Raw genomic sequence first — 27,974 nt, 5'->3', positions numbered from 1 at the left:
CCTGTATAAGGAAAAATAAACACAACAGCATTGGTTTATAAATTGGTACCTATAATTAACTTATGTATAAAAATTATTTTAACAGTGTTTTGTACATGTCATGTCAACTAAATATTTATTTTGGCTACCTGTATTTATACATACTTTTATATACACATTGATTTAATATTACAATAATTAAGTTTGAACATCTGAATAGTTCTGCTTCCCTTCCCCTAATAACAAATATTGTTCTATTAAACAAACACAAAACACATCAAAATAGCGTGTACCAAAATATACAGTCACTGCGCACGCTAAATAATGACGTCACTTGCTTGATTCGCGTGTACCTAACTTTTTTATTTGCGTACACGTTAACGTGTACCTAGACACAGCGTTTCAAAAATGTAGACAAGCATAAATATTTCATTTTAATATCAATTATACTAAATTATTAATAATATATCTTATATAGTCAAGAAACATGAAACAATATTGGTAAAAATTTGGAGAAAACAAACTGAAATAAACAGAATTTTTAACCAGAATATGGCTTATAGAAAAAAGATGCCAGTAGACAAAACATATATAGCCCAAAAAAAGAAGAAATCAAAACATTTATAACCTATAACTAAGACATTAGATAACCTTAAAAAATTTAAATTTTTTTAAGTTTAATTTTCATGGCTTGTTTATTATTACAAAACCTTTTATGTAGCAGTGTAAGAAATTCCAATCAAATGAATGTGACATGCAGATGGTATGTATTTTAATGAGAAACAAATTCCTTTAAAACTGCATTTTTATATTATTTACTTTTTAATACTAATATCTTCATAACAACAAGATATACATCATAATTGTAAATACTATCTGCACGTATTTTCTAACAAGCGTCTAAAAAAAATACATTCATATAAAGCTTGATCCCTGTTTTCAAATTGTGATGGCAGGTATCTGACAGTGCCTTGCAGGTATCACATTTAAGTTAAAACTTTATGGAAAAACTTATAAAAGAGACAAGAAAGATATAACCAAAAATAAGGACGGAAATCAAAGGAAGGGCAATGTATATAAAGACTTACAAAAAAGTAATGGTACATTTACACATATCCAGTAACTGGGGCCAGTCTTACTGACATGCCAGTGCTTGACTAGGACAGCTCTGGACAGGTACATTTACATGTATCCAGTAGCTGGCGCCAGTCTCACTGACACTCTTATTAAAAGTCTAAACACTGCCTCTCAAACTTCACAGGTATGCCAGTGACTAGAATGCTGTGTTTAAATGTGTTTACAACCACTGGCGCGGTGTTAGGGGACACAGAAGAGGGCCACTGGTATGAAAAATAGACCAACTTTCTATTCGAGAAACGTGCTGGCAGACAGAGCTGGACTGGTGCAAAAAAGTATTTACATCATGCCACTACCATGCCAGCGCTGTCGTGTCAGTGCGATCGGCGCCAGTTACTGGATACATGTAAACCTGCCTTAAGATTGAGAATTGGAACAATGGAAGGAAGTGGTTAAGAAATGAATGGAAAGAATCAAAGAAATATTAAGTGTATTTTATATATAAATGTCAATAGTAATAATAATGAAAAATTAAACTTTTCAGCGCTAGGCCTTCAAGGCCTGTTGAGCTTTCTAAGTAAATAAATGTCTGTTAACATGTTGATGGACAGTGCGTCAAATGTATAAACAAGTGTTGTGACACTATATGTATTTTGCAAAGTAGAATAGAGAAAAATGCAACATCTATAGCCGTTGTGTCACATTACATCAATGGAAATTAGATGTTCTGTTCATCAACGTGTTAAACAAACAAATTTCTTGTATCCACTTTTCATTTACTTTTTTAATTACATCCTCATATAATTACTAAAGTGATACACTGATACAGTGATGTCCCATTTGAATGGATATACAATTTACAATATTAAATACTCCAGAATTAATTACCTTAATATAATTCTAGGATATCATCAGTCATATATAGAAAAACTAGACATAAAGCGAGATTGGTTCAATGCATCTATCCAAGCAGTATTCATACTTCATTTGTTAACTCTAAAAGACGAAAAACTGCAGAAGAACGTGTAAGTATAAGATTTATTTATTTATTTATTAACAGAATAACCCCAATAATAGTAAAATGCAATAACGAAAAAGTTGGGTTTCATAAATCTAGGCAGAAATAGTAAACTTTTGAATTTACAACTAAATATAAAACAGTAAACCTAAAAACATAACAGGTATTTAAGTAAACTACAAATATACATTATCCACTACAAACTTCACAACTAGATAAATCTATTACATGATACATATTTCACCTTGCAAAAGACCTCTTAAGTTGATTCAAACTGATGTTAAATAAGTCTACATCAGAGTTATTTAAAAATCTCATGTCTCTGTAACATAGATTCCTACCATATGATTTTCAATTGATTTTCACAAATTGTATTTTTTTCTCCAGCATTTTTTTTCGCCAGTGAACCAGATAAGTCAACTGGCTCTTTGAATAACTATTGGGAGTTTTCTAGGGTTAGACACTTGTGCAAGGATCTGACTCAGGAATGCTATTCACACTATATTCAGTCTACTGAAACAGCTATATCTGCAAATATCAAGAAATTCTGGTCTTTTGTTAACAATAAAAGAAAAAATAGTGATTTTCCTAATGGACTTAAATATCTTGACAAATCTTGTAGCTCAGGCAAAGATATTGCAAATTTGTTTGCTGATTATTTTTCCACAGTTTATTCTCAGAGTAATCTCAATGTGTCCATACTCATATCCCTAAACATAAAATTGTAATATCAGAAATATACACCAAGCTCTCTTCTCTTGATATCAATAAGGGCCCAGACATTGACAGTATACCTCCTTTGTTTTTAAAGAAATGCAGTTTTAACCTTTCCACTTTCCAGGCCATTGTATCACATATTTAAGTGTTCCCTTCAAACTGGTGTTTTTCCAGATTACTGGAAAGAAAGTTTTCTTAAGCCTATATTTAAAGATGGGGATATATCTCTTGTAAATAATTATCGTCCTATTAGCGTCCTATGTGTGATACCAAAAGTGTTTGAGAGTCTGGTTTGTGACTTTTTAACTCCTTTACTCGACTAAACTTATTGATCAACACTTTGGGTTTAGACCCCATAAATCTACTGAGCTGAACCTATTAACCTATGTAGATTTTTTGTTTGACTCCCTGGAGAAGGGGTATCAAGTTGATACAATTTACATTGATTTCTCCAGGGCGTTCGACAGGGTGTCTCCATGTTGGTCCATAAGTTCAGAATGATTGGTGTTGATGAACCAATGATTTCTTGGTTTAGCAGCTACTTGTCTAATCATAGACAGACAGTAAAAATTGGTACTTTTCTTTCCAAAACAATTCTTGTTCCTTCAGGAGTTCCTCTAGGCTCACATGTTGGGCCTCTTCTGTTTAACGTTTTTATAAACGATATTCACGGATGTTTCTCCTCTTTCCTTTTTTTGCTGTTTGCTGATGACTTAAAGTTGAGCAGTCTGATTAAATCTATCAATGACTGTGATAAACTTCAATATGAGCTAATCAACTTGTTGGATTGGTATACAAGAAATAGGATGAGTCTAAATTCATCTAAATGTAAAGCTATCGCGTTATCTCAGTCCAGATACCCAATCAAATTTGAATACAAGATCGGCCAGCATTGCCTTGATAATGTACCTTTCATCAAGGATCTAGGTGTCACTTTGGATGCAACTCTACAACTTTTGGATGCAACTCTATAGGATTTTACTGGGATAACTGCTTTAAAAACTCTTTATTGCTCTCTTGTCCGTCCCCATCTTGAGCATGCGTCCTGTGTATGGTCACATTTGGTGTGCATATTGAGACCTTGTGTCATGTTGAACATAAATTTCTAAAACAGATGGCTTTCAAAATTGAACATTTTGAACAACTACAATGATGCCGATTTACTTGCTATAGTAAATATGCCACCCATTTCTATACGTCATAAGAAGAGAGATCTTATTACTTTTTACAATATTCTACATGGTAGAGCTGCTGCTTCTTTGCTCAATAAAATTAATATACATGTTCCATCTAGACCTACCAGATCTATAGCTAGTTTTCATTACCCTATACACACCAACTATGGACTTAACAACTTCATATCAAGAACTGCCAGACTAGAAAATCAATATGATAACATAGATTTCTTTGCAACCTTCGACTCATTCCTGCATCAGGTTTTGTGTACTCTTGGCTTGAGTAATGGATATAGATAACTTTTTTTATTGTATTGTATAATAATACAGATTTACTTTTTGTATTGTAACCATAGATATAGTTTTTTTTTGAATTTATAGTTTAAAAGGGGTGACACACACGCAAACTTTAAGTACGCGGGTTTAAAGATCGCGGACTTACTCGGCTCGCCGTCGGTGACACACGGCAGACTTAGGTATATTGTCGGTATTTTCAGTACCTACGTTTCATTAAAATGAACACTTACATTTTACATTATATTTTACAAAAAATATCGTTTTATTTAAAAAAAAAATTGTCCTAATAGACCACTGTCATTCATTTATTCATTCATTTTTTGTAAGTGTCAAATATATGCTGTCAAAATTATGATGTGAAATATATCACTTGTTTTTGATCTATTATAATTTAAAACAAGGTAGGCCTATAAATAGGTAGGCCTATAAATAAGTAGGTTTACTCAAAAACAAATAATCTAAAATAATTTAGTATAATAGCTTAAAATAGTTTTTTTACGGTTTTCTAAAAACTTATAAAATGTAACTTGTCTCCTTTCAACAATAAACGATTCAATTATTTATAGGCAATTTGCTTAATTAGTGAAAATATAGGTGTAACTTAAACGCAATAAAATATTGGCTCGCGCCTCGACGCAGTGATACACGTACAGGCTACGAGTAAGATTTCAAACTTGTTGGATCGACGACGTACTTACTCGGCGGACTTAAAGTACGCGTCCTTGCGGTGACACACGCGCGAAAAAGGTCGTCGAGACATAAGTTCGCGTACTTACTCGCGTGTGTGTCACCCCTTTTTACATTAATTGTAACTGGGCTTGCCCGTTGCTAAATAAAATAAATAAATAAAACATTTCCAGTAGACATAAACTATATCAAAAACGATTGTTTTAATTCAATTTAGAAATTACTTGTTTCATATTTTCATTACTATTGTTTGTTTTTTTTGACATTTATGAAATTTTGGCACTTCTATCATTTTATAGGTTAATTAAGTATATCGGCGCTTTTTTGTGTTTTCTGCATTATTCCTTTAATTTTTAGATTTTTAGTCTACATTTATATAAAAACAGATGTTTTTAGAACTCTTTAGCGATGTGTTAGTATAATATAATATGTATGGATTATCATCGCATTGGTGACTTTTCTAGTAACTTTCTTGGGTGTGAATCTGTCTTTTTAGTTTACTCCTCTTGGTTAAAAAATCAACTATAGAGCAATTTACTTTCGTACTTTTTATGCTATGCAGTAAAGTGGACTATTGGCTGTAGAATGTCTAGCTGTAATAATCTAAAACAGCCACTTTGTGAAATATACTTCAAAAAAACTTAAGAACAATATGAATCTAAAAACTTCAAGAGAAACATACAGAAGGCCTTTTTGTTTTTAGCATGTATGTATATATTTTTAGAAATCTACAAGAATAATAGAGTATTCTCCAAAAGCAAAAGGTGAAGTTATTGATGTATGGAGGAACATTACACTGGAAGAATTAGCAAAGGTTATGAATCAAGACATAAGATATGTATATGACATATTTCTTAACCAATTTAATAATCCAAAAATATCCATAACTGATATAAAATTGCTCCAACAAGGTATCACTAGAAGTGGAAGGAGGATGAGGATCATTGGTAAGTTTTAAGGTTTTTTTGCTATTAGTAATAGTGTGTCTTGTTTACTATTAGTTCTAACATATTAAATTTTGAAAAGTCTGTCTTTAGTATTTGTTGTGTTAGTGTATCTGTCGAGTCAATAAACATATTTCTACATGTGGCAGTGTCCGTGTTTAAAAAACTCTGATTTAACATATACCTACGGCGTGCCATATGTTTTTCGTCGCTCTGTGGTGACAAGAGGGATGGTGAGCTTGCCTAGCCCACTTGAAATTAAAACCTTTTAGGATAATAATGTAGGGAACATATTAGGTATATTAATTACAGTTTTAAGGATTGTGTAGATATATGTGATAGATGATCACGTCCATCGGATAAGATTGAAACACACACTTTTTTTATTTATTGAACAGCATTTATTGAACAATTAATACATGGTTACTTAAACCTAATACATAGTATTTTTGATTATTACATATTATATTATGTTCACAGTTAAGTAACAATATCATAATTTACAAGTTAGAAATGGGATCTACAAAATGTTAACAATGGTTACAGGTTGTTTAAATCATTAATGTTTTTCAAATAATTTGTAAGCTTACAGTGTGGTCTTAAGACTGCTTTTATACTGTTAGGTATTGAGAGTTTTCCTATTTGTGTATCACTTTTCTTTTGAACGATTTATTGTCGAAAACAGACACTAAGTTCACTAACACTGAAAATGCACTGTGTATGGCTTCTCTGGTATGAAAGACTGCTTTTTCGTTTCCTTGAAGTCCAATGTGTGATGGAACCCATATAAAGTCTATTTGCTGCCTCGTGTTCTTTAGGAAATGTAATTGTTCTTTTATTAATGCCTACAGGAATACTTAGATATAACTGTTCTATCGTATGTAATGCCCTGAGAGAATCGGTAATTATGACAGATTTTGGAAATTTTTGAGTACGAATATGAATGCGGGCTTGCATAATTCAATATAGTTCTCCAGAGTAAATACTGCAAGTGGAAGACAATTTAAATTGTAATATAGTGTACGAATCTATAACTGCTGATCCCACACCATCAATAATTTTGGATGAATCTGTATAAATATGACAATGATCTGGGAAATAAGCAAGTATGTTGAGAAACGATTGAATAATTGTTGCATGTGTCGTATCAAGCTTATTGTATTCAGAAAAAGTTAGATCACATATTGTACGACGAAAGGTCCAGGGAGAAGTAGCTGTGTTTGTCTTATCAAAATATTTTGGGAATTAAATATTAAGGAGAGAGATATCTTCCTAAAGGGAGTTAGAAACCGTTAACATTCCATTGAAGAATCGGATCGAAGATTTTAGTTTATTTCGTGAGTTGAATTTGTTGTACCATCACTTTCTTGATTATCGGCATCGACTAAAATTTTGTGGATTTTGTTATAATTTAGTGCATTTGGTTTTCATGCTTTTTTCTGTAAGATATGGCTTAATTGTTGTTATCATGCCAGTAAAGTTGCCTATATCCGTTGTGTATGTTTGTAGTAAACTCAAGGGATCAGTCGACTTAGTACCTACAATTTTCAAAAAAGTCAACAGTTTCTTCATATGTTTAGTTAAAATTATTTGACATGTCGTGAAATATTGTTTTTGTTGGCATCATCATTTCTTGAATTGATGTGGTAGCTTCAGTTTGCTTTTTTTGTTTCTTTTTGGTTTGTGTTGGTATTTTAAATTCTTTATTTAATTCTTCAGTGGGAGATGGAGTAGTATTAATTTCCGAAATTGTTCTCTTATTGGTCGTTGACTGATCCTTAGATATACAATTAGTTTCCATAAATAATACGGGAGGTATTAAATTAGGTATTAAATACAAACTTTGTTTTAAACAACACTTGCGTATGTTTAATAGGGGTAATTTTCTGTAATCGAAAGTTATTTTCTATAATTTATTTGCGAACCTAGGGATCTTTGCGTAAAGTAACTCACGGACATCCCAACGTAACAGTATCTATGGTTGCCAACCATAGAGGGGCTGTTGGATATTAGAAGGGCAGCCAAACCGGAGAACTAATAATGTTACATGTGTGTTAAAACTAGAATAAATATATCATAATAAACAATAACTTTACTTATTCAAGAATCCAAACTAAACAGTATTCAACCAGTCAACTAGTAGGCTATTGATGATGTATTTTAGAAAGGAACTACAACGTTAACAGGGTTTTATTGTTTCATATAGTCAAGGGACCTCTATATTTGAAAAAACCGCGGAGTGCTACCATTTAAATTTGTGCGTTTTTGAGAAAGGGGTGAATTGTCCCTAGGCACAAGGCGAATTAGGGTGAGTTCTATGCACATTTGATGCAAACACGTCTATAGGAAAATTATTCCAGGTTAAATTTACTATCGAAATATCACATTTTAAAGTCAAAAACTTGTTTTTTTTACAAAAATATATCCAAAAGAACAGCAAAAAAAAACATGAAAGATAGAAATTTTGTTTTTTGCCCCATAACTTTTTTCCACGGGGATATAGGTATAGGCATTTCTTCACAGAAAAAAACTTCCATCCTTCCTCTTTAAAATGGCGTTTAGTAGAAGTCACTGTGAGTTACAATTTCCAAAATATGATTTTTCAAATTTCGCCACTCACAGCGATTTTGGGATATTTTCCTTGTTACTTCGCATTGTTCTGTAACTTCTTTTTCTACGCATTTCTAGGTATACGCAATGGTACATTTAGTAGAAAGAGAAGTCAATTACCTTTAAAATATTCTATCGAAGAAGGCCGTATGGCTATATTTAAGCAAAATATGGTTTTTCAAAATCTTATCCTTTTAATGATTTTTGATATATTTTGTATGTTTGGGTACATGCATTGTTTAATAAAAAGGAAAGCTCATTTTCTTTACTTTAAAATTGTGTACTGTAAAAAATTCTAGGACTATTTTTAAACAAGATATGCTGCAACAATAGTTGGAACCATATGGAAAACTTTTTTAGTATTAATTTTATGAAAAAAAGTTTTTCTTTATAAAATGCCCTGCCTAGTCTGAAACCTAAAATACGATGATCAGATATAAAATTTTATTAATAGTGTACGAGGTATTAAAAATATGAATTTGCTCAGGAGTAAAGTACCTTTATATTTCACAATATCGAAAAGTGTTATTAAGAAAAATTATTTGCTTGCAATTATATTCTTCTAATTAAAAAAAAAACTAAAAAATTTTAAATTTTTTTCAAATTACGGATACTCTTGGATATCCTACGGATATCTTGTTTAAAAATAGTCCTAGATTTTTTTGGAATACACCATTTTAAAGTCAAGAAAATATGCTGTTTTCTATTATACAATGTATATCCCTAAATGTACAAGAAAAAAAGTCAAAATGAGACATTTAAAAAATAATCATAAAAAATATCAAAAATCATTAAAAGTATGAGACCTTGAAAAAGCAGAACTTGCTTCAAAATAGTCAAGCAACCTTATACAATAGACCATTTTAAAGGTAATTGACACCTCTTTCTAATAGATGTACCATTGCATATACCTAGAGATGCGTAAAAAAAGTTACAGAACAATGTTTGCGAAATAATGGGGAAAATGGTCCAAAAATGCTGTGAGCGGGACATTTTGAAAAAACCTATTTCGGAAAATATAAATCCTAGAGACTTCTACTAAACGTCATTTTAAAGAGAAAGAATGTAAGTTAATTTCTGCCGAATCAATGTCTATACCTATATCCCTGTGGAAAAAAGTTATGGGGCAAAAAACAAAATTGCTTTCTTTCGTGTTGTTTTTTTGCTTTTCTTTTGAATATATTTTTGTAAATAAAAATATTTTTGACTTTAAAATGTAATATTTCGATAATAAATTTAACCTGGAACAATTTTCCTGTAGACGTCTTTGTACCAAAAGTGCATAGCACTCACCCTAATTCACCCTGTGCCTAGGGACTAATTCACACATTTCTCAAAAACGCACCCATTTAAATGGTAGCACTCCTCGGTTTTTTCAAATTTAGAGGTCCATTGACTATATGAGACAATAAAATCCCGTTAACGTTGTAGTTCCTTTTAGCTCTCTTATTTTGAACATAATCAATAGCCTATAGTCATCTTCATAATTTCGATCTTATCTTTTTTTTATGACTTGTCAATCTCAACAATTTTATGTAAGTACTGTCTTTAGAATCAGGGTAGACAGTAGGTCACAGTAACTGAAGTACTCAAGCTAACCACAAGCAAAAACCAATAGCCATAGGAAGGATTCGCAAACAGAAACTTATCATGATTAGATGTAAAATGTAAATTCATAGAAACCATAGATAGATAGATAGATATTTATTCATTTAAATAGGTTACCCTAATATACAATCAATGTAGAGAATAGATATTACAAATCATTTACAAAATCGAATATAATTAAGCAACATCAAATGAAATTGAAACAAACTTTAAATAAATTTTACAACATACCATACAATACCCACCCATAAAATTAACATAATAAAGTATTACATCACTTGTTTCTAATATACAGCTTAAGTTTGGCTTTAAAAGATTTTAGTGACATCGTATTTTTTAATTCACCTGGTAGAGCGTTAAACTCATTAAAACCCCTGAATACTAATGAATTCCTCGTCATTCTATAATTTGTTTTTGCTATGTAAATATTCCCCATATTTCTTGTAGAATAATCATGCACATTTTTATTGTACACTATAAACTGCTTAAAGTAATCTGGAGCTACATTATTAAGTATTTTATAAACCAAAATCATTGTATAATAATACAGTTTCTCTTCAATTGTGAACCAACTTAAAACCTGTAGCATATATGATAAAGGTGTAAGTCGATTTGTTTTCAGTAGTAATAACCCAAGGACATTGATAATTGTTCGAAAAAATTTTATAACAGATTTCGAAAGCTTGTTGCCTGTAAGCAACAAGCTTGAGAAAGTTGTTAAAAAATTTTTGAGCATTTATCAATGTTCGAGGGTTATTCGGATAGAAAATTTTTTGCTGGTTATGAAAAAAAAAAAATACAGAGCAGAAACAATTTATTTAAATGTGCAATTAACAAAGGAACAATTAGAAAAATTTAATGAAGATCCAGACATGTTAGTTTCTATAACTGATGAAGATGTATTTCCACTACGCATGCTGTTAATAATTTTATTATGTTGTTTTTTCTTCTTTTTTCAATTCTTCCACCGTCCGATTTCCATCTAATTCATATTTTCTATCATTGCAAAAGCCCATAAACGCTTTCCATACAAATTTTTTACTGTAAACAGTATTCTTTGGTATATTTGATTCGATAATTTCATTAATATTCTCATCAGTATTACAACCAAATCGTGACATTTTGAAATATTGAATATTTGAAATGTCAAAATCGAAATGAAACGAAATGTAGGTATCCATAGCTACATGATTGAGTGAAAACAGCCCATGGGATCTGTTTTCAGTATAATGTTGGTTTTATTGGTTGTATTCAATCAAATGACCACAAATTAATTGATTTCATTGGATTTCTAATTGAGCAAAAAATTTTCAATATAATTCTCATGCCACGATTTTGTAGTTTTTGTATTTAGTTGATTGAGTTTATTTAAATTAAACATATACAATATAGTTGCGCAGTACTCAAAATGTGGCTTAATAATTGAATTAAAAACTGTAATTTTAGCTTGAGTCGATATATTTTGTGATATTCGGCTAAAAAAATATAGTTTTTTCGTTATTTTACGGACAATATAATCAAAATGATGATCAAAATTCAAACAACTATCAATTTGAAACCCCAAATCTTACAATATCAATCTTTTCATTTTTTACTTGTAGCAGAATGTTATCGGTATTTAATTGGCTATATTTGTGTTTTGTTGTAAAGATCATTGCTTTAGTTTTGGAAATATTTAATTTTAATTTATTTGATGCCAAGTATTTAGCCATTTTTTCTAATGTATTATTCATTTTTTGAATCGCTACTTCAAGGTTAGTATCACTACAAGCTACAAAAGTATCATCCGCAAAAAGATTAATAAATTCACTTTCTACATATAGGTCTATGTCATTTAGATACAATATAAATAAGAGAGGCCCCAATACGCTGCCTTGTGGTACCCCAACATTGATATAATGTTTAGAGGATAATGCCCCATCAAAACGTACTATCTGCTTCCTATCACTAAGATAATCACTTATCCATTTGTGTACTTTACCTACAAACCCATAATTTTGTAGTTTTGTTAGGAGTATTTGGCGATCAATGGTTTCAAAGGCTCTTTTAAAATCAAGAAAAACACCTACTACGTATCGGTTTTTATCAATATCGTTTTTAAGTTTACAGAGAGTCAATTGTAAAGCTGACTCACATGAATGTTTCTGTCGAAAACCGGACTGATTATTTATTAAAATTGAATTTTTTCCCACGTGTTCTAGTAGTTGGTCATAAACTACTATCAGTGCTATCTCTAATATTTTTTCAATTGGGGGTAATGTGTTAATGGGCCTAAATTCACTAGCTTTATTTGTATTCAAAATCTTCTGAATATGAACAATTGTACTCACTTTCAAAAGTGTAGGAATTCTACCTGTCATTAGAGAAGTGTTTATAAAATTCAGTATAACGTGACCAATCGATTCAAAAATTCTGCAACAGCCCGTTCTAAAGAGTCATCAAAAACCCCCACATTCGTTTTATGAATATGTCATACTAACCAACGTCATTTTTTTATTATTACAACCTTTGTACATTGATTGCAGTGTTCTGTGTTGTGAAGGTATAGAAGGAATAGTCCATTTAGTATTAAGATTGTTCAAATCGCTGAGTCAAGTTCAACTTTAATCCATACTTCTTCCTTTTTATGTGTTGAGAATTTTTATATACCGGGTGGACCAAAAGTCAGTTAACATTATCAAAAAAAGTCACGCGCAAGTTTGCGGCGTCTCTAAGAAAATATATCATGCTTTGTGAAGGGCCTTGGAAATAATCCACAGTTGCAAGGTATTAAATATTTTCAGCAAGACGGTGCACCGCCTTATTACGGATTGCAAGTTCGTGAGTTTCTAAATGACCAGTTTAGTGATTGGATAGGGAGAAGAGACACAATTGAATGGCCCGCGCGTTCGCCACATTTGACGCTCTGTGATTTTGCTTTGTGGGGAGTACTTAAAGATAAAGTTTTTGCCAATTTGAAGTTCTCCATGCCAATTTGGAAGTCTGTAGAAAGACTTGTTTCACTGTGTATAAGCGTTGCCAAAAATGTATTGATGAAGGTGGTTTACATTTTGAACATAAAATGTAGAGCATGCACTTCTTTGTACCTACTTATTTACAATAAACGTTTTTTTACTTCAGTTAGTTTGGCTTTTATTAATATACTAAACGGTTAACTGACTTTTGGTCCAACCGGTATGTATACTTTAATAACTTAATATTTGATGTTTTATCTTAAAGGCAAACCGGAAGACACGATAGAAGAAGTAATTAAGAGGGATGCTTTTCCCAGACCTCCACCTAACAAATCTGAGCTCAGACCTCGGCCTCCAGTTGTTACTGTGATGGGTCACATAGATCACGGGAAAACGACTTTACTCGATGCTCTCAGAAATGCAAGAGTTGTAGATGAAGAATTTGGAGGTATCACTCAACATATTGGTGCTTTCTCTGTGGTTCTGGATTCTGGGGCAAGAATCACTTTTTTAGATACTCCAGGCCATGCGGCTTTTACAGCGATGAGATCGAGAGGAGCTAATTTGACAGATTTGGTAGTATTAGTTGTGGCGGCAGATGACGGGGTAATGGAACAAACTTTGGAATCCATTAAAATGGCGAGGCAAGCGAGAGGTAAGTTATGCAGTTGATTTAATTTAAACTAAAAACTGTTAAAAAAAAAAAAGAATTTGTGTGTACTTTGTACGCACGTAAGAAGTTATACTTCTATTATATGATTATATGATTATAAACGAAATTAATATACTTTTTATTTATATTTTATTTAAATATTAAACTAATTTATACTTACTACTTCTCAAACATTTTTATTAAAACAGTGCCAAAAATTAAAATAATAAAAGAATAAAACACACACAAACACATTAAAAATGCCACAAATGATTTTTGAACATTAATTGTCGGAAATTTTTTTAACTAAATATGTATTTTCTGAAAATAAAATGATATAATAAATATACTTACAATCATAAAATGTATAAAAAAAAATAAAAAAATAAAAGTTTCTATTGGGATTCGAACCAACTTACCAGCGCGGATGGTATTGGCGTTGTATTGGGGTTCACTCGCATTAAACGCTTCGCCACGGAGACAGTGTGTCATTATGTGCGAAGATCGACTAACTAAACGGATTACTTTTGACATTTTTGAATTATGTAAATCAAATTATTTTGATTTTGAATTGAAATGATTTAGAATTGAAAAAATACAATAAAACATAGAGTAAGAAAACAATATATTAGGTGAATATTGATAGAAATTTTGATGGTAATCAAATTATGTAAATAAAAGTATTACATACCATGTATTTTGGTAGGTTCAAATAGGTACCTATGATACATTTACAATTATTATGTACCTGTTGCTTTAAAAACTATTTAAAAATCACTACAATTATAAACTTTTTTGTTTCTGTCCTCACAACAATAAAACTAATATATTATACATTTGTTTACCTTCATATTGAACAATTATTTATTATTGACAGATCATTTCAACACCCAATCAGAGCCCGTATAACGACTAATAAATTTCGCAATCACTTGCATCGTGCAAAGTGGCTATGTTCAAATATCATAACAAAATTTGATTAACTATTTTTAAAACACTTACCAGTGTAAGATTCTTTAGCTTTGAATAAGCGAGATCGTAGATCGTCCCGGTTGATTGTTGTTATCCACAATTCTCTACGCCTGCGAGCTAATAGGTTTTTTATCAGTAATTTTGCGGCACTCATACTAGTCACAGTTTGATGGGCTTTCACATTGTCATGCAACAATCATCTCTTCTATGTTAATAAGTCCAAAAATATAATATGAAAACTATTTAAAAAGGCAGTATAACCATTAACTAACTTTTTGTTTGTTGTTTCTCTTCCTACAAATTTTAAAACGCAACAACCATACATAACCAAACCACAGTCCCACAGCTGCCATATTGGATAATTTTTGTCATGTCATTTGAACATCCAATCAGAACAAAGTTGTAATGCGACTGCGCCGGGATCAAAGGTTTTAATCCTATTAAAATTCACCCTCATATCGCGCGTAAAGAAGTATAACTTCAATAAACTAAATTATTGTTAAGTATGTTGTCTTTTTAGTGCCAATCCTTGTTGCAATTAATAAGATAGATGCTCCAAAAGCTGATATAGCTCGAACACAAAAAATGCTGGTGGAAGCAGGTATCCAAGTAGAACAACTAGGAGGTGATGTTCAATCAATCCCTATATCAGCTTTAAAAAAACAAAACTTAGAACAACTAACAGAAGCGTTAGTTCTGCAGGCAGAATTACTAGAAATCGGAGCAGATCCTACAGGACCTGTTGAAGCTGTTGTTGTAGAAAGTAAACTTCATCAGCACAGGGGAAAATTGTGTACCGTTATTGTTCAAAGAGGTAAGACGAGAAAATTATTTTTAAGTCAGATTTGTATTGCTAATTCCATATTATTTTAGGTACCTTAAAAAAAGGTGATATATTGGTAGCAGGTACTTCGATGGCGAAAGTTCGATCTCTTAAAGATGATAAAGGTAAATCGTTGCAAGAAGTACCACCAGGATATCCTGTAGAAATAGAAGGTTGGAGGCAACTTCCACCTGCTGGTGAGCAAGTACTTCAAGTTGAATCTGAGAAAAGGGCGCGAGAAGTTCAGAAATTTAGAGAAGCAGAAGAGGAAGCTGAAAAGGCTAAAGAGAGCAGCAAAGTAATACAATTAAAAGAAGAACAACATAATAAGGAGTACAAAGAAAAGCTGGAATTGAAGAGAAAAATGGGGAGATTTAAGTTAAAACCAGATGGTCCCCGAAAACCAGAAATTCAAGGTATTGCATTTTTTTTATATACTTTATACTTTTACAGTCGAGCCAGCTTATTGGAATAGCCTTCGGGCCAAGCAAAAGTATTCCTCTAACCGGGATATTCTAGTAACCGATCATTCGGGGCTACTAGAACGTTACAGGACCTCAAATTTCTATTCCTTAAAGCGGGATATTCCTATAACCGGTATTCTAATAAGCGGGTTCAACTGTACTGTGTTTTTACATTACACTATTAAACTTCCAGTCTGATTTGGAAAAATCTGTGAATAAATATTGTATATGTATAGGTGTAGGAGAAGCTGTCCACTGATTAAATACTTTTATATTTATAATCTTCTTCTTTAAGTGGCATCTCCGCGGCGGAGGTCGGCAATCATCATAGCTATTCGTATTTTAGAGACGGCTGCTCTAAAAAGTTCATTTGATGTACACCTGGTTCCAAAAAAAACTGATACGACTCTTGACGCGTATTTTGTAGAAAATTGAGCAGTGTATTTTGAAGGATAAATACTTAATATTTACATACTGTCAATGTCACTACCAAATGTTAAAATTTGTCAGATAGCTTATTCTGTTCCACGGTTATTAGACTTTATTATTAATCTTTATTATTAATACTTTCTCCGCATCTGAGGGTATCTTATCAACTGTATTGTTTTTAAACAATAGATGATAAAATAAAAATATTGACAGTTCAAAAATGTGAACATTATTGCATTGTGTGTGGCCTAAGTTTGGGCTGAAAACTGAAATGTATTACATTTTTACAAAATTTTGGAATATGTTTAGTTACGTAGACCAATTTTAACAGTTGTTTTCAATACAGATTTCAATCATCTACAAATAGTTTCTAATGTCTTTTGATGTCAAATAATTAGGGAAGCTGGAATTCAACAGTTTAGAATTTTACATTGAGTTAATGCAAAATTGTGACGCATGTCAAAATTCTCAATGTATTTTAATTGTATTAATTTTTTTTTCGAATCCTGAGAAAACTAATAAATATTTTTGAAAAATTTAAACTCAGAATGAAAGACTACATTATTACCGAGGGCTGAAAGTCCCTGAAAACTTCTATAATATTTATTTTAATAAGTTACAGGGCTGAAAATAAAAAAAAGTGTGATATTTAATTTCAAATATTTCATTCAATAGAAACTGCTTGTTTATTCTAAGGGGCTTTCCGCCCTCGGTAATAATGTAATCTTTCATCCTGCGTTTAAATTTTTCTAAAATACTTATTAGTTTTTTCATGGATCAGTGGTTTGTTTATTTTGTTATTTGTCTGTCATAATCAATATAATGTCAGATCAATCAAATACACTGCTCAACATGATCAAATCTTACTAAGAGTCGTATCAGTTTTTTTAGGAACCGGCTGTACATCCGTACCACTCTCTCAGGTTGCGCAGCCACGATATTCTGCGTCTCCCTATGCTTCTCTTTCCTTGAATCTTTCCCTGCATAATCAATTGGAGCAAGCTGTATCTCTCTCCACATGTAATATGTCCGAGATATTCCAATTTTTGTTTTGATGGTATTTAGGATTTCCATTTCTTTATTCATTTTCTCAGAACCACTTTGTTTTTGACGTGTTCTGTCCACGATATTTTCAAAATTCTTCTGTACACCCTTAGCTCGAATGATTTTAGTTTTTTCATTGATGCAGCATTCAAGGTCCAAGCTTCCATTCCATAAAACAAAGTCGAGAAAACGTAGCACCTAGCCAACCTAACTCTTAGCTCCAACTTCAAATCTCTTGTGCGGAGCGCTTTTCTCATTTTGTTAAAATTTGCTCTAGCCTTTTCTATTCTGATTTTGATTTCCTGTAAGTAATCTCTTGTGGAGTTGATCATTGTTCCAAGATATGCATATTGGTCGACTCGTTAGATATTGGATCCGTTTATGAAGAGGTTTTCGTTATTTCTTTGAGTTTTCGATATTCTCATAAACTTTGTCTTCTTGACATTCATTGTTAGCCCGTATTCTTGTCCAAACTCTGCTATTCTGGTCACCAGTCTCTGAAGATCCCCAATATTTTCAGCTAAGATGACAGTGTCATCCGCATATCTAATGTTGTTAATGGGAACTCCATTTACTTTATTCCAGCTGTTTCACCCTCAAGAGCTTTTTTCAAGATCTCTTCCGAGTAGGCATTAAAAAGAATTGGTGACAACACGCATCCCTGTCTCACTCCACGTCTGATTTCAATTTCCTCTGACAGCTGGTCGGTAACACGTACTTTTGCTCGTTGCTTACAGTATAAATTCGATATAATCCTGAGGTCATTGTAGTCCAACTTCTTTGATTCCAGGACATGCATTAATTGTTCAAGTCGTACTTTGTCGAAAGCTTTATTATAGTCAATAAAACACGCATATATCTTGATTGACGTCCAGGCACCTTTGTATAAGTGTGTTAAGTGAAAAAAGAGCTTCACGACTTGCCAGGCCTTTGCGAAACCCAAATTGCATATCATTAATGTCTATGTCCAGTTTATGATATATTCGGTTATGGATGACTTTCAGTAGCAACTTTAGCACATGGGACATCAAACTAATGGTGCGGTAGTCGCCGCATTCTCTTGCGTTTTTATTTTTAGGGAGGCAAATAAAGATCGACGTCAACCATTCTTTGGGTAATGTGCCTGAGCTATAAATGTTGTTCAAGAGTACCACTAAAACATCAATATGCTGCTCATCTATAATTTTTACAAGGTCGATAGGAAGCATGTCAGGTCCTGGGCTTTTCCTGTTCTTCATTGTTTTTAACGCATGTATTATTTCTTCCTTTGTAATATCTGGACCTATTTCTCCTGAAGTAAGTTCTATGAGTTCTTTCATCATCGAACAGTTCATCGATGTATTCTGCCCAACGTTGTACTTTCTCATCGGTCTGTTATAGCAACCCCGTGTCTATCCAGAAGTGCACCAGTGGGATTTTGTTTTCTTAGTCCAGCCATTTCTTTGACTTTCTTATGTAGGTTAAATAGATCGTATCTTTTTTGGAGGTCCTCGATCTCTTTGCATTTCTCTTCAAAGTGTTTTTCTTTTGTCTGCTTTATCATCTTCCTTATCTCGTGGTTAATCTCCCTGTATTTATTGTCATCTTTGTTCTTATATTGTCTCCGTTGTTCCATCATATTCAGTATCTCATCGTTCATCAATTCCTCTTTTCTCCTTGTGGAAGTCTTTAGTATATCTTTACTAGGTTCTAGTATGCAATGTTTTAATTGCTCCCAGTGCTCGTCAATGTCATTGGTGTCTAAGTTCAGCTCTCTACAGTTCGTAAGCAGTTCGTGTTGAAGACATTCTTTTACGTTGGGTTCTTTAAGCTTGCTTATGAAGCAGTTCTCTGATGTCTTTTAATATTTTTAAGTGTGAGTGTAATTATAATAGTGAGTGAGTGTAATTATAATATTTATAATAGTTCATACAAACGTAACTGTCTTATAACATACTTTATTTAGCACGTGAATACTATCGAGAATTCAGACATAAAAAACCTATATCAAGCTGTCTTGTTTTGCAAATGGATTAAACATAAACTATTTAATTTTTCTACTAGTTTTTATTACATAGCAAAGTCATGATGCAGTCTTTTATTTATGTGTAGGTTCTAGGAAGCGTAAAGTGATTATTAAGTTTATGGTTTTAACATGATGTTACTCTCCTTCATTATGCTGTAGCTCTTCATAGATATTTCGAGAATATTTTTCCTAACAAATGGATTGGTAGACATGGATACATTCAATGGCCAGCGAGATCACCAGACCTAAATCATATGGAATATTTTTTTTGCATTCTAATGAATGTTATTTACAAAACGAAACCAGAAATTATTTAAGAATTTAAAGAAAAATTAAGAACTGAAATAAACAATATTTCTTGAGGGGGCACAAAAGGAGACAAGGATAAACAAAAAAATATCAGCACGAGTAGAAAATTACTGTAGTTCTCTCTACTGGTATATTTTTAGATTAATGAGTATGCTTGTGTGTAATTTCAACTACTTATTATTTCAATTTTACTTTTCAGATGATGACGGGACACCTTCTTTAAATATCATACTTCGCGCCGATGTCGATGGTACTTTAGAAGCCATTTTGAATGTATTAGATACATACGATTCCGAAAGTTGCAAAATGGATTTAGTGCATTATGGAGTTGGTCAAATAACCGAAACAGATATTGAGCTGGCTGAGACATTTCAAGGTAAATCATTGAAAAGATAAGTGTATGAAGGGGTTATGTGACAAAAAGTTAGTTCTGAGATAACTGAAATTATTTATAAAAGTCTAAAAAAATTTTAGCTATGCATTATTCTTTTCCATAATTATTAATGTACTACTAAATGGGGTGATAAACTACAATAATTGAAATTAAAAAAATATAGTATTTATGCATAATTCCTTTATCCACAATTTTTTTTATTGATTTTTAACCCGCCATTACACGCGCTATGAGGGAATCCCTCACCATATTTGTTTATAACCAATGAAATTGTGTAAACTAATACGATAACCTTAAGCACCCAGGAATGCCTTTAGCATGGTTCATGAGAGGGTATGAAAAAGTTATAGAATATTTCAGGCGGTCAGTGTGCTGTGTGATAGTTGAAAGAAGAGACATCCCTCTTCAAGTGAGGGAATTCCTCACTGCGCGTGCAATTACAGTGAAATCGCGTTTCTGTTATCTCAAAGAAACTTTTAGGTTTTTATTTAATATTTAGGTAGGTTTAATTAAAATATTATTGTTTGGATTAGGTTAGGAACAGTGGCACACCGAGCGGGGGGTTTGGGGGTTAAAATCCCACCCAGAGCATATAGAAATATATATAAAAGAAAGTAGGAAAATGTAACTTGTCTTTCACAAATAATACAAAAAACTTTCGGTGCCCAAGCAAACCCCCCCCCTCCCCCAGAGGAAAATTCTAGGTGCGCCACTGGTGAAGAACCCACTTTTAAATTTACCTATTCTAATTGGGAAATAAGCCACAATTTAACTTGAAAAATTGATTTTATTGACGTTTCGAATTCCACCTCGGACGTCGTTATCAAAATACAAAATATTAATAGTTAATTACATAAATGTCACAAAGAAATAGCTTCAGAACAGTTGTTAATTTTAATTTGTAGTTTTAGTAAAATGAATTCGCGTAAAGAACGTTAATTTCTTTAGTGGCTTGCTGAAATTGAAAATTAAGAAAACTTGCTTTTGATCTATATTATTTTTACTTTTGTTTTGTTAAATTAATAAAAAAAAATTGGTTTACGAGACTTTATATAATATGTGAGTACAACCCATTTTGTATTTTTACATGTTGACATTCATTCTTCCTCGAAATAAGTCGAATTTATGTAGGTGAGGGCGACGCTCATACGCGTGCAAACCACGTCACAATAGAAGACGCGTGTAACGGCGGGTTAATAATTGTTTATATGCCCTGTAGAGATAAAAATATCACGAGTAGTTTTTACAAAATCTTAGTTTACAAATCCTTTAAAATACCATATAATTAATTACGGTATTATTTATTGAATGTCAAATAACAAAACAGATGAACAGTTGTTTACTTGCGAATGTAGGGCACACACAACGAGGTGTATTTTGAAGACATGGTGGTTTCTGCTAAGTAAGCAATAACATATTATATCTTACATAAACTTGACACAGTAACGAAAGTAAAATGTATACAAAGATATCGATCTAATAAATAAGAGGCGCGAATATATTGGGAAGAGTTAGTCAGAGCTGGGGTTGCCTGAGAGTGCCATTTGGGAGAAAAGACAGTACCTGCATCAACTAAGTATCATATGTATTCGATAAGTGTATTGGAAGAAACTTTTCTAATATTAATATTTATAATTTTCTTATAGGTGTAATATACGCTTTCAACGTTAGTTTACCTCCAAATCTATCAAAGCTTTCCGAAAAAGTTCGAGTAAAAAATCACAACGTTATATATAAACTGATAGATGACGTTAAAGAAGAACTTAATTCCCGAATACCACCCAAAGAAGAGGAAGAGATTTTAGGCGAAGCGGTTGTTCTACAGGTATTCGAAATCACTCAGGATCGTAAAAAGGTTCTTGTAGCTGGCTGTAGATGTGAAAAAGGATTGTTGAAACGAATTGGAATGTATAAAATTATTAGACAGGGGGAAGTTATCCACACAGGTTTGTAAATATTTCAGCGCTTATTACAAAAATATTGAATATAATTTGTTGCATTTTACTCTGGGTTAATTAGAAAAATACAAGGAAAAGTTATTTACCAGCAATTTTATTGCTGGAATCGAATCTTATGATTGTATATATTAACAAGAATAAAAAACCGCTAAACGCCGTAAAAATGAGTGGCGCATAAAATATTCCAGCTACAAAAGATCTGATATGAATATTACGTGGCGCGAAAATGGATTTTCATTTGATGCAAAACAAAATTCTAGTTTTATTTTAAAAGATTTTTCCATAATATTTGCTAAATTTGAAGTAAACGCGCCACAAAAGAGTAACTTTGATACAGTTTGAATTTTGAAACTCTTTTGTGGCGCGTTTACTTCAAATTTAGCAAATATTATGGAAAAATCTTTTAAAATAAAACTAGAATTTTGTTTTGCATCAAATGAAAATCCATTTTCGCGCCACGTAATATTCATATCAGATCTTTTGTAGCTGGAATATTTTATGCGCCACTCATTTTTACGGCGTTTAGCGGTTTTTTATTCTTGTATTAGGAGTTTTTCAAAGTTATTTATAAATTAAATATATGAAGTTGAATGCAATGTTCCTCTATTACACGTCAAGCTTTATAAATGGTCACCTTTGTTGCATTATCTCCCAAATGATCTAGTGTCCATCGAATGTACACTAGATTTTTTTTTATTCGAAATAGATTGAAAAAAAATTGAGATGGCCGGTAAATGAAGTCGGATTGCCCGTTGCCAGATCAAATTTAGCGTCGTAACCACTACAACTACATAAACCATTTCGGGAATAATCGTTAATTGGATTATACTTTTGTAGCTTAAAAACTTCTATTGACCAGTAGTATCTGATGGATCTAAGGTCAAGTATGAAAATTGAAGCTATTACAGGAATTATTGAGCTTGAGAAACCGTTTTTTCCCACAGGAAATAGATTTTATCATACTTATGAAGCCTATAACCTAAAAAATTCAAATTTTCCGGGATATGAGGTATACACCGTTAAATTCGTCTGGAGTACTTCTATAAACGCTAAGTTACTGGCGCAATTTGTAGGTTGAAATGTTGAGTAATTGTCGAAAAACCAAAATTTTCAAAGTTTAGTTTTTCAGTTTTTCGGCTATACTGAGCCGTGTGTATGTCTGATTCTGACGGCTTAGACACCATTTGAAAGCTTAAGTCAACACTATTAATTTGATGTATTTGCGGTTCTCCTGGCTCTTCTTGATCCGAATATATATACCCCCAAAACATATGCCGTTTTGTACCTACCAAGTCCTATAGCTGGCTTATGGGTGGTCAAAAGTCACAAACTACACCGGTTCTAAATCGGCCCTGACCCCCTCTTCAAACACAGAGGAAAAATATCAAATCGGTTTAACTTTCAAACACACATACATATATATCCACAAACATTTTCCCTTTTTTAAATAAAAATTAAGTCACATTTCTAAGCTCTATAACTTTTGAATGGTATAACCGATTTTCAAAATTAGACATGCGCTGGAAAGGTAATGATCAGTACTGGTAGAAGCCGCAAAGGTCGGACTTAAATTTTTGAAGTTTTTGGGAGTTTTGGGGGCCAGAACGAAAAACAGACCTAAATAGGAAGGGCCGTAAAATCGACACCCTTGGACCAAAATGGATGGTTGACATATGAATGGGTGAGTCTTTTTCTGAACTTGAAGATGGGAGTTGGCACAATTTTCAATTCAGTCAGATTTAGAAAATTGAAAATTTCGTGGATATAATAGTGTCGCGTGTAGGGGGGTGTATTTCTGCGCCACTGGCGAGAAATGCCGTTCTCTGCTAATTTTTTCGATATAAAACTAACAGCTTCGATAACCAATAAATCGAAAACTATTAATTTTATCAAAAAAATGTATAATGAACATTTTTTGCTTATAATTAATATTTTTACCAGCATTTGCGGTCAAAATATAATAAAAAATTTCCACCCTCGAGATGAGGTGGCAACCACCCCATGGTAAAAGCGTCTTTCGGCATCATATAGATTTTGATCCTTGGACTATCCACTACTTATTGTCAAATTTTCAAGCAAATCTATCCATTCTGTAAAAATTGCGAAGTGAAAAATTTCAGTTCCTGGACTAATTATACTTTTGGAGCTCTATAACTTCTGAACGGTTTACCTGATGTTGATCACTAAACATGAATTTGAAACGTATTGACAAGTAGTATCTGACCAGCATCCAAGATCGAGTATGATAACTGAACGTATTACAGGAATTATTGAGCTTGAAAAACCGTTTTTCCCATAAGAAATAGATTTGATTATACTTATGAAGCCTATAACTTAAAAATTCGAATTTTCCCAGATATGAGGTATACACCATTAGACGCGTCCTGAGTCCTTCTACAAACGCTCAGTTATTGGCGCAATTCGTAGGTTGAAATTTTGAGTAATTGTCGAAAAACCAAAATTTTCAAAGTTTAATTTTTCAGTTTTTTGGCTATGGCGAGCAGTGTGTATGTCTCAGCTTGATCTCTTAGGCGCCACTTGAAAGCTTAACTCAACCCTATTGATTTGGTGGATTTGCGGTTTTCCTGTCTTTCCTTGAACCTAAGATATATACGCCCAAAAAATATGCTATTTTGTATCTACCTAGTCCTCTAGCTGGCTTACGGGTAGTCAGAAGTCAAAAATTAGACCGGTTATGAATCGGCCCTCACAACTTCTTGAAACACAGAAAAAAAAATTCTGATCGGTGTAACTTTTCCACACACATACATACATACATACATACATACATACATACATACATATCCACAAACATTTTCCATTTTTTAAATAAAAATTGAGTCATATTTCTGAGCTCGATAACTTTTGAATGGTATAACCGATTTTCAAAATTAAACATGCGTTGGAAAGGTAATGATCTGTGCTATCAGAAGCCGCAAAGGTCGGGCTTAAATTTTTGAAATTTTTGGGAGTTTTGGGGACGAGAACGAAAAACAGGCTTTAAATGGGAAGGGCCGTAAAATCCACACCCTTGGACCAAAATGGAGAGGTAACATATGGATGGATGAGTCTTTTCCTAAACTTTAAGATGGGATTTGGCCCAATTTTCAATTCAGTCAGGTTTAGAAAATCGAAAATTTCGTGTATATATAGTGTCGCTTGTAGGGGTGTTGTGCGCCACTGGTGAGAACTGTCGTTCTCTGTGGATAATATAGGTATGCAAAGTCCGCAGATAGTGGGCTACTTTTTTTATAAACAAAATGGCGCCCGAAAATCGTATTTTTTCAATTTTTGCTCTATAACTCCAAAGTTTTTGAATTTACACCAAAAACACCCAAATAAAAATTCACCGTAATTAAATTCTGCATAGAGACGTGTTTTTCCCGATTTATTTCAACGAAAATTTTCCCCGGAAAATGCGGGTTTTTCCAACAAAATCTTTAATTTTCAACTAAAATTTTAGGTAAGTAATTGTTTATCAATAATTAAATAACTTGGTAATATAAAAGCTCTTTTCGTATAGATTATAATTCCAGAAACTTAATGAACAGTTTAGCAACACTTCAATTGTTAATTAAAAATTTACGGTCGCTATAATAGCCACAATAATTATGATATATAAGAATAACTATGATTTTTGTATAAAAAGACACTATACCTAACTAATTGTACTTTACAGAATTGAAATTGGACTATTTAAGCGGCTTCAGGAATATTTTAAAATTATAAACAATTTTTTGGCTTATAAACAAATAGAATATCTCGAGAAATTTTAAATTAAATTAAATTATGAAAACGGTATTGGAAAAAAGCGGCAGGACGCTTCTTTTAAAAGAAAAAAACGTTTAATTGTGATGAGTGGTTCCTGAGATACAACCGGTCAAAGTTGACTGGCATTTACGGCAAAGATATAAACAATAGGATCATAATTTTCGAACCATCACCTTTTTATTTTTGTCCTCTTTCTCCACACCAATTTTCATATCTTTAAAATACTCATAACATATATTATTATAATAAAAACTATCTATATTACGAGTGAAAATTGCCAAAAATAGATTAATTTTATTTATTTGTCAAAAATGATTTATTTGAAATGTTACTTATAAGTGTTTAAATTGTGAAAATTATTGTAAAAATGGATAAAATACATTCAAAAAGTCATGATAATTCCCATAGAAAACGAAGTCCCGCCAGAAGAGTCCCATAGGAAATGTTTCGCTATCCTTTCTTGAATTTTATGAGATTTTCGTAGGTCCGATAAACAACATTTAACAGTAACTGAATTAGTAAGAAGATGAGCACAAATTTGGAGACAGATGAGCGAAAAGGAGTATATTTGATTCCTTTTTGTAAATTTTAAAATCAATTAAGTAGTGCTGTTTAATATAATCAAAATCTAACACTCACGTACAAGTTGTACGTACAACTTCTGTGAAAAACTAAGTTTATTTCTATTATGTACAATTATTTGCTACAAATAAACTCGCATTATTATTATATTATAAGACAAGAAAACTACATATTTTTTCCAGTTGTAGACTTTTTTTAGATAAACTTACTACAAGTGTACCTTTTAACGTTAAAAACACAAATATTCTCATTTGAAAGCTGTATAATTATTTAAACAATCTTTATTTAAACAAATTAAAAATGTTTGTTATAATAAACAAATTAATTTATTATAACAAAACAAAAGCAACTTTGACATTTAATGATGCGTTAGTTAGATGGCTCTACTCGAGTTACTTGGGATCAAAAAAAAAATGAAGAAAGTTGCTCCACGGGAAGCCGAGATTTTTTTTATTTTTTTAACGTATATCGATTTTGAACTTTGAGATTACATTTTCTCCAACCTAATTTTTGATTGGAATTTTGCTATTTTTGGCAATTTTCACTCGTAATATCGATAGTATTTATTATAATAATATATGTTATGAGTATTTTAAAGATATGAAAATAGGCCACAATATTCAAGCTTCACCGCTTCAAACGATGAAATCACTCTCCCAAATTGTGGAATTATAGCATAAAATAGTAAATTTTTATAATTAAGTTGCCACAAGAAAATAGCTTTAGAAAAATATAATTTATAACTTAAACCTGTATGTATTAAAGACTACTTATTATTTCAGGTAACTTATCTTCCATGCGGCATTTAAAGAATGAAGTTGATGTGATTAAAACTAATACAGAGTGTGGGCTGCAGTTTGCTTCTAAAATTATATTTGAACCAAATGATGTAATAGTCTGCTTTGAAAAGAAATTAGTACCACAAAAAACTGATTGGGATCCAGGATTTTAATAAAAATGTTTTAGTTAGGTAGTAAATTATGATTTTTGTAAATAAAATGTTACCAAAAATAACAGTAAGTTTCTTCACAATAAATAAATAAATAATTAATAAAATAAAAGAGGTCAAGACAAAAAATGATAGTATACAAGCCAAATATTTTGTGAAATTAAGCTTAGTTTATCTTGTCCGGACATGACATTCGTATAATTTAATTTAATATAATTTAATTTTTCTAGTCAGGCTAAGGAGGTGGCAAGTACGCGCGGTCCCGGCGAAAAAAGTGCTATGTTATGTTGTACACATAGGCTGATGTCATCGCTGTAATTCCAGCAAATTTAGTAAATAAACGAGTTTTCGTCAGTGCATAAATGGACGGGATTCTGCAGAAAGGATCCAAACCACACTTTTTTAAAACTGAGATATTAGCCAAAAACTTTACGATAAAATTTAAAATTCTCTATTAAAAATAATCATGATTTAACATTAAAATCGTCAATATATGCATTAGATTTGATTTAACCCATACTGTTTGATTCAAGAAAACAGTTGTTTTAAAAAAATC

General features: G+C 32.0%; 1 protein-coding gene across 1 annotated transcript; it reads left to right on the top strand.

Moving 5' to 3' along the window:
- Positions 1–448: 448 nt before the first annotated feature.
- On the top strand, positions 449–27,483 carry LOC114349330 (translation initiation factor IF-2, mitochondrial). The gene is made up of 9 exons (XM_028299669.2): positions 449–742; positions 1,961–2,081; positions 5,675–5,897; positions 13,332–13,721; positions 15,211–15,504; positions 15,564–15,929; positions 19,964–20,140; positions 21,805–22,104; positions 27,252–27,483. Exons 1-9 carry the CDS (start codon positions 666–668, stop codon positions 27,419–27,421), a joined length of 2,118 nt encoding a protein of 705 aa, XP_028155470.1. The 5' UTR covers positions 449–665; the 3' UTR covers positions 27,422–27,483.
- Positions 27,484–27,974: the final 491 nt, after the last annotated feature.

This window comes from Diabrotica virgifera, chromosome 4 (genome assembly GCF_917563875.1).
Source record: "Diabrotica virgifera virgifera chromosome 4, PGI_DIABVI_V3a".
In the NCBI taxonomy this organism is placed as follows: Eukaryota; Metazoa; Arthropoda; class Insecta; order Coleoptera; family Chrysomelidae; genus Diabrotica; species Diabrotica virgifera.
Note: the sequence above shows the minus strand (reverse complement) of the source record. Positions and strands in the feature narration are given on the sequence as shown.

What these genes read in the sequence shown, in the direction of transcription:
- LOC114349330 (XM_028299669.2), top strand. Translation starts at nt 666, where the DNA reads ATGGCTTGTTTATTATTACAAAACCTTTTATGTAGCAGTGTAAGAAAT. An exon ending in AAGGAGGATGAGGATCATTG is followed by an intron (nt 5,898 to 13,331) that starts GTAAGTTTTAAG and finishes TTTATCTTAAAG; the next exon opens with GCAAACCGGAAGACACGATA. An exon ending in GGGGGAAGTTATCCACACAG is followed by an intron (nt 22,105 to 27,251) that starts GTTTGTAAATAT and finishes TTATTATTTCAG; the next exon opens with GTAACTTATCTTCCATGCGG.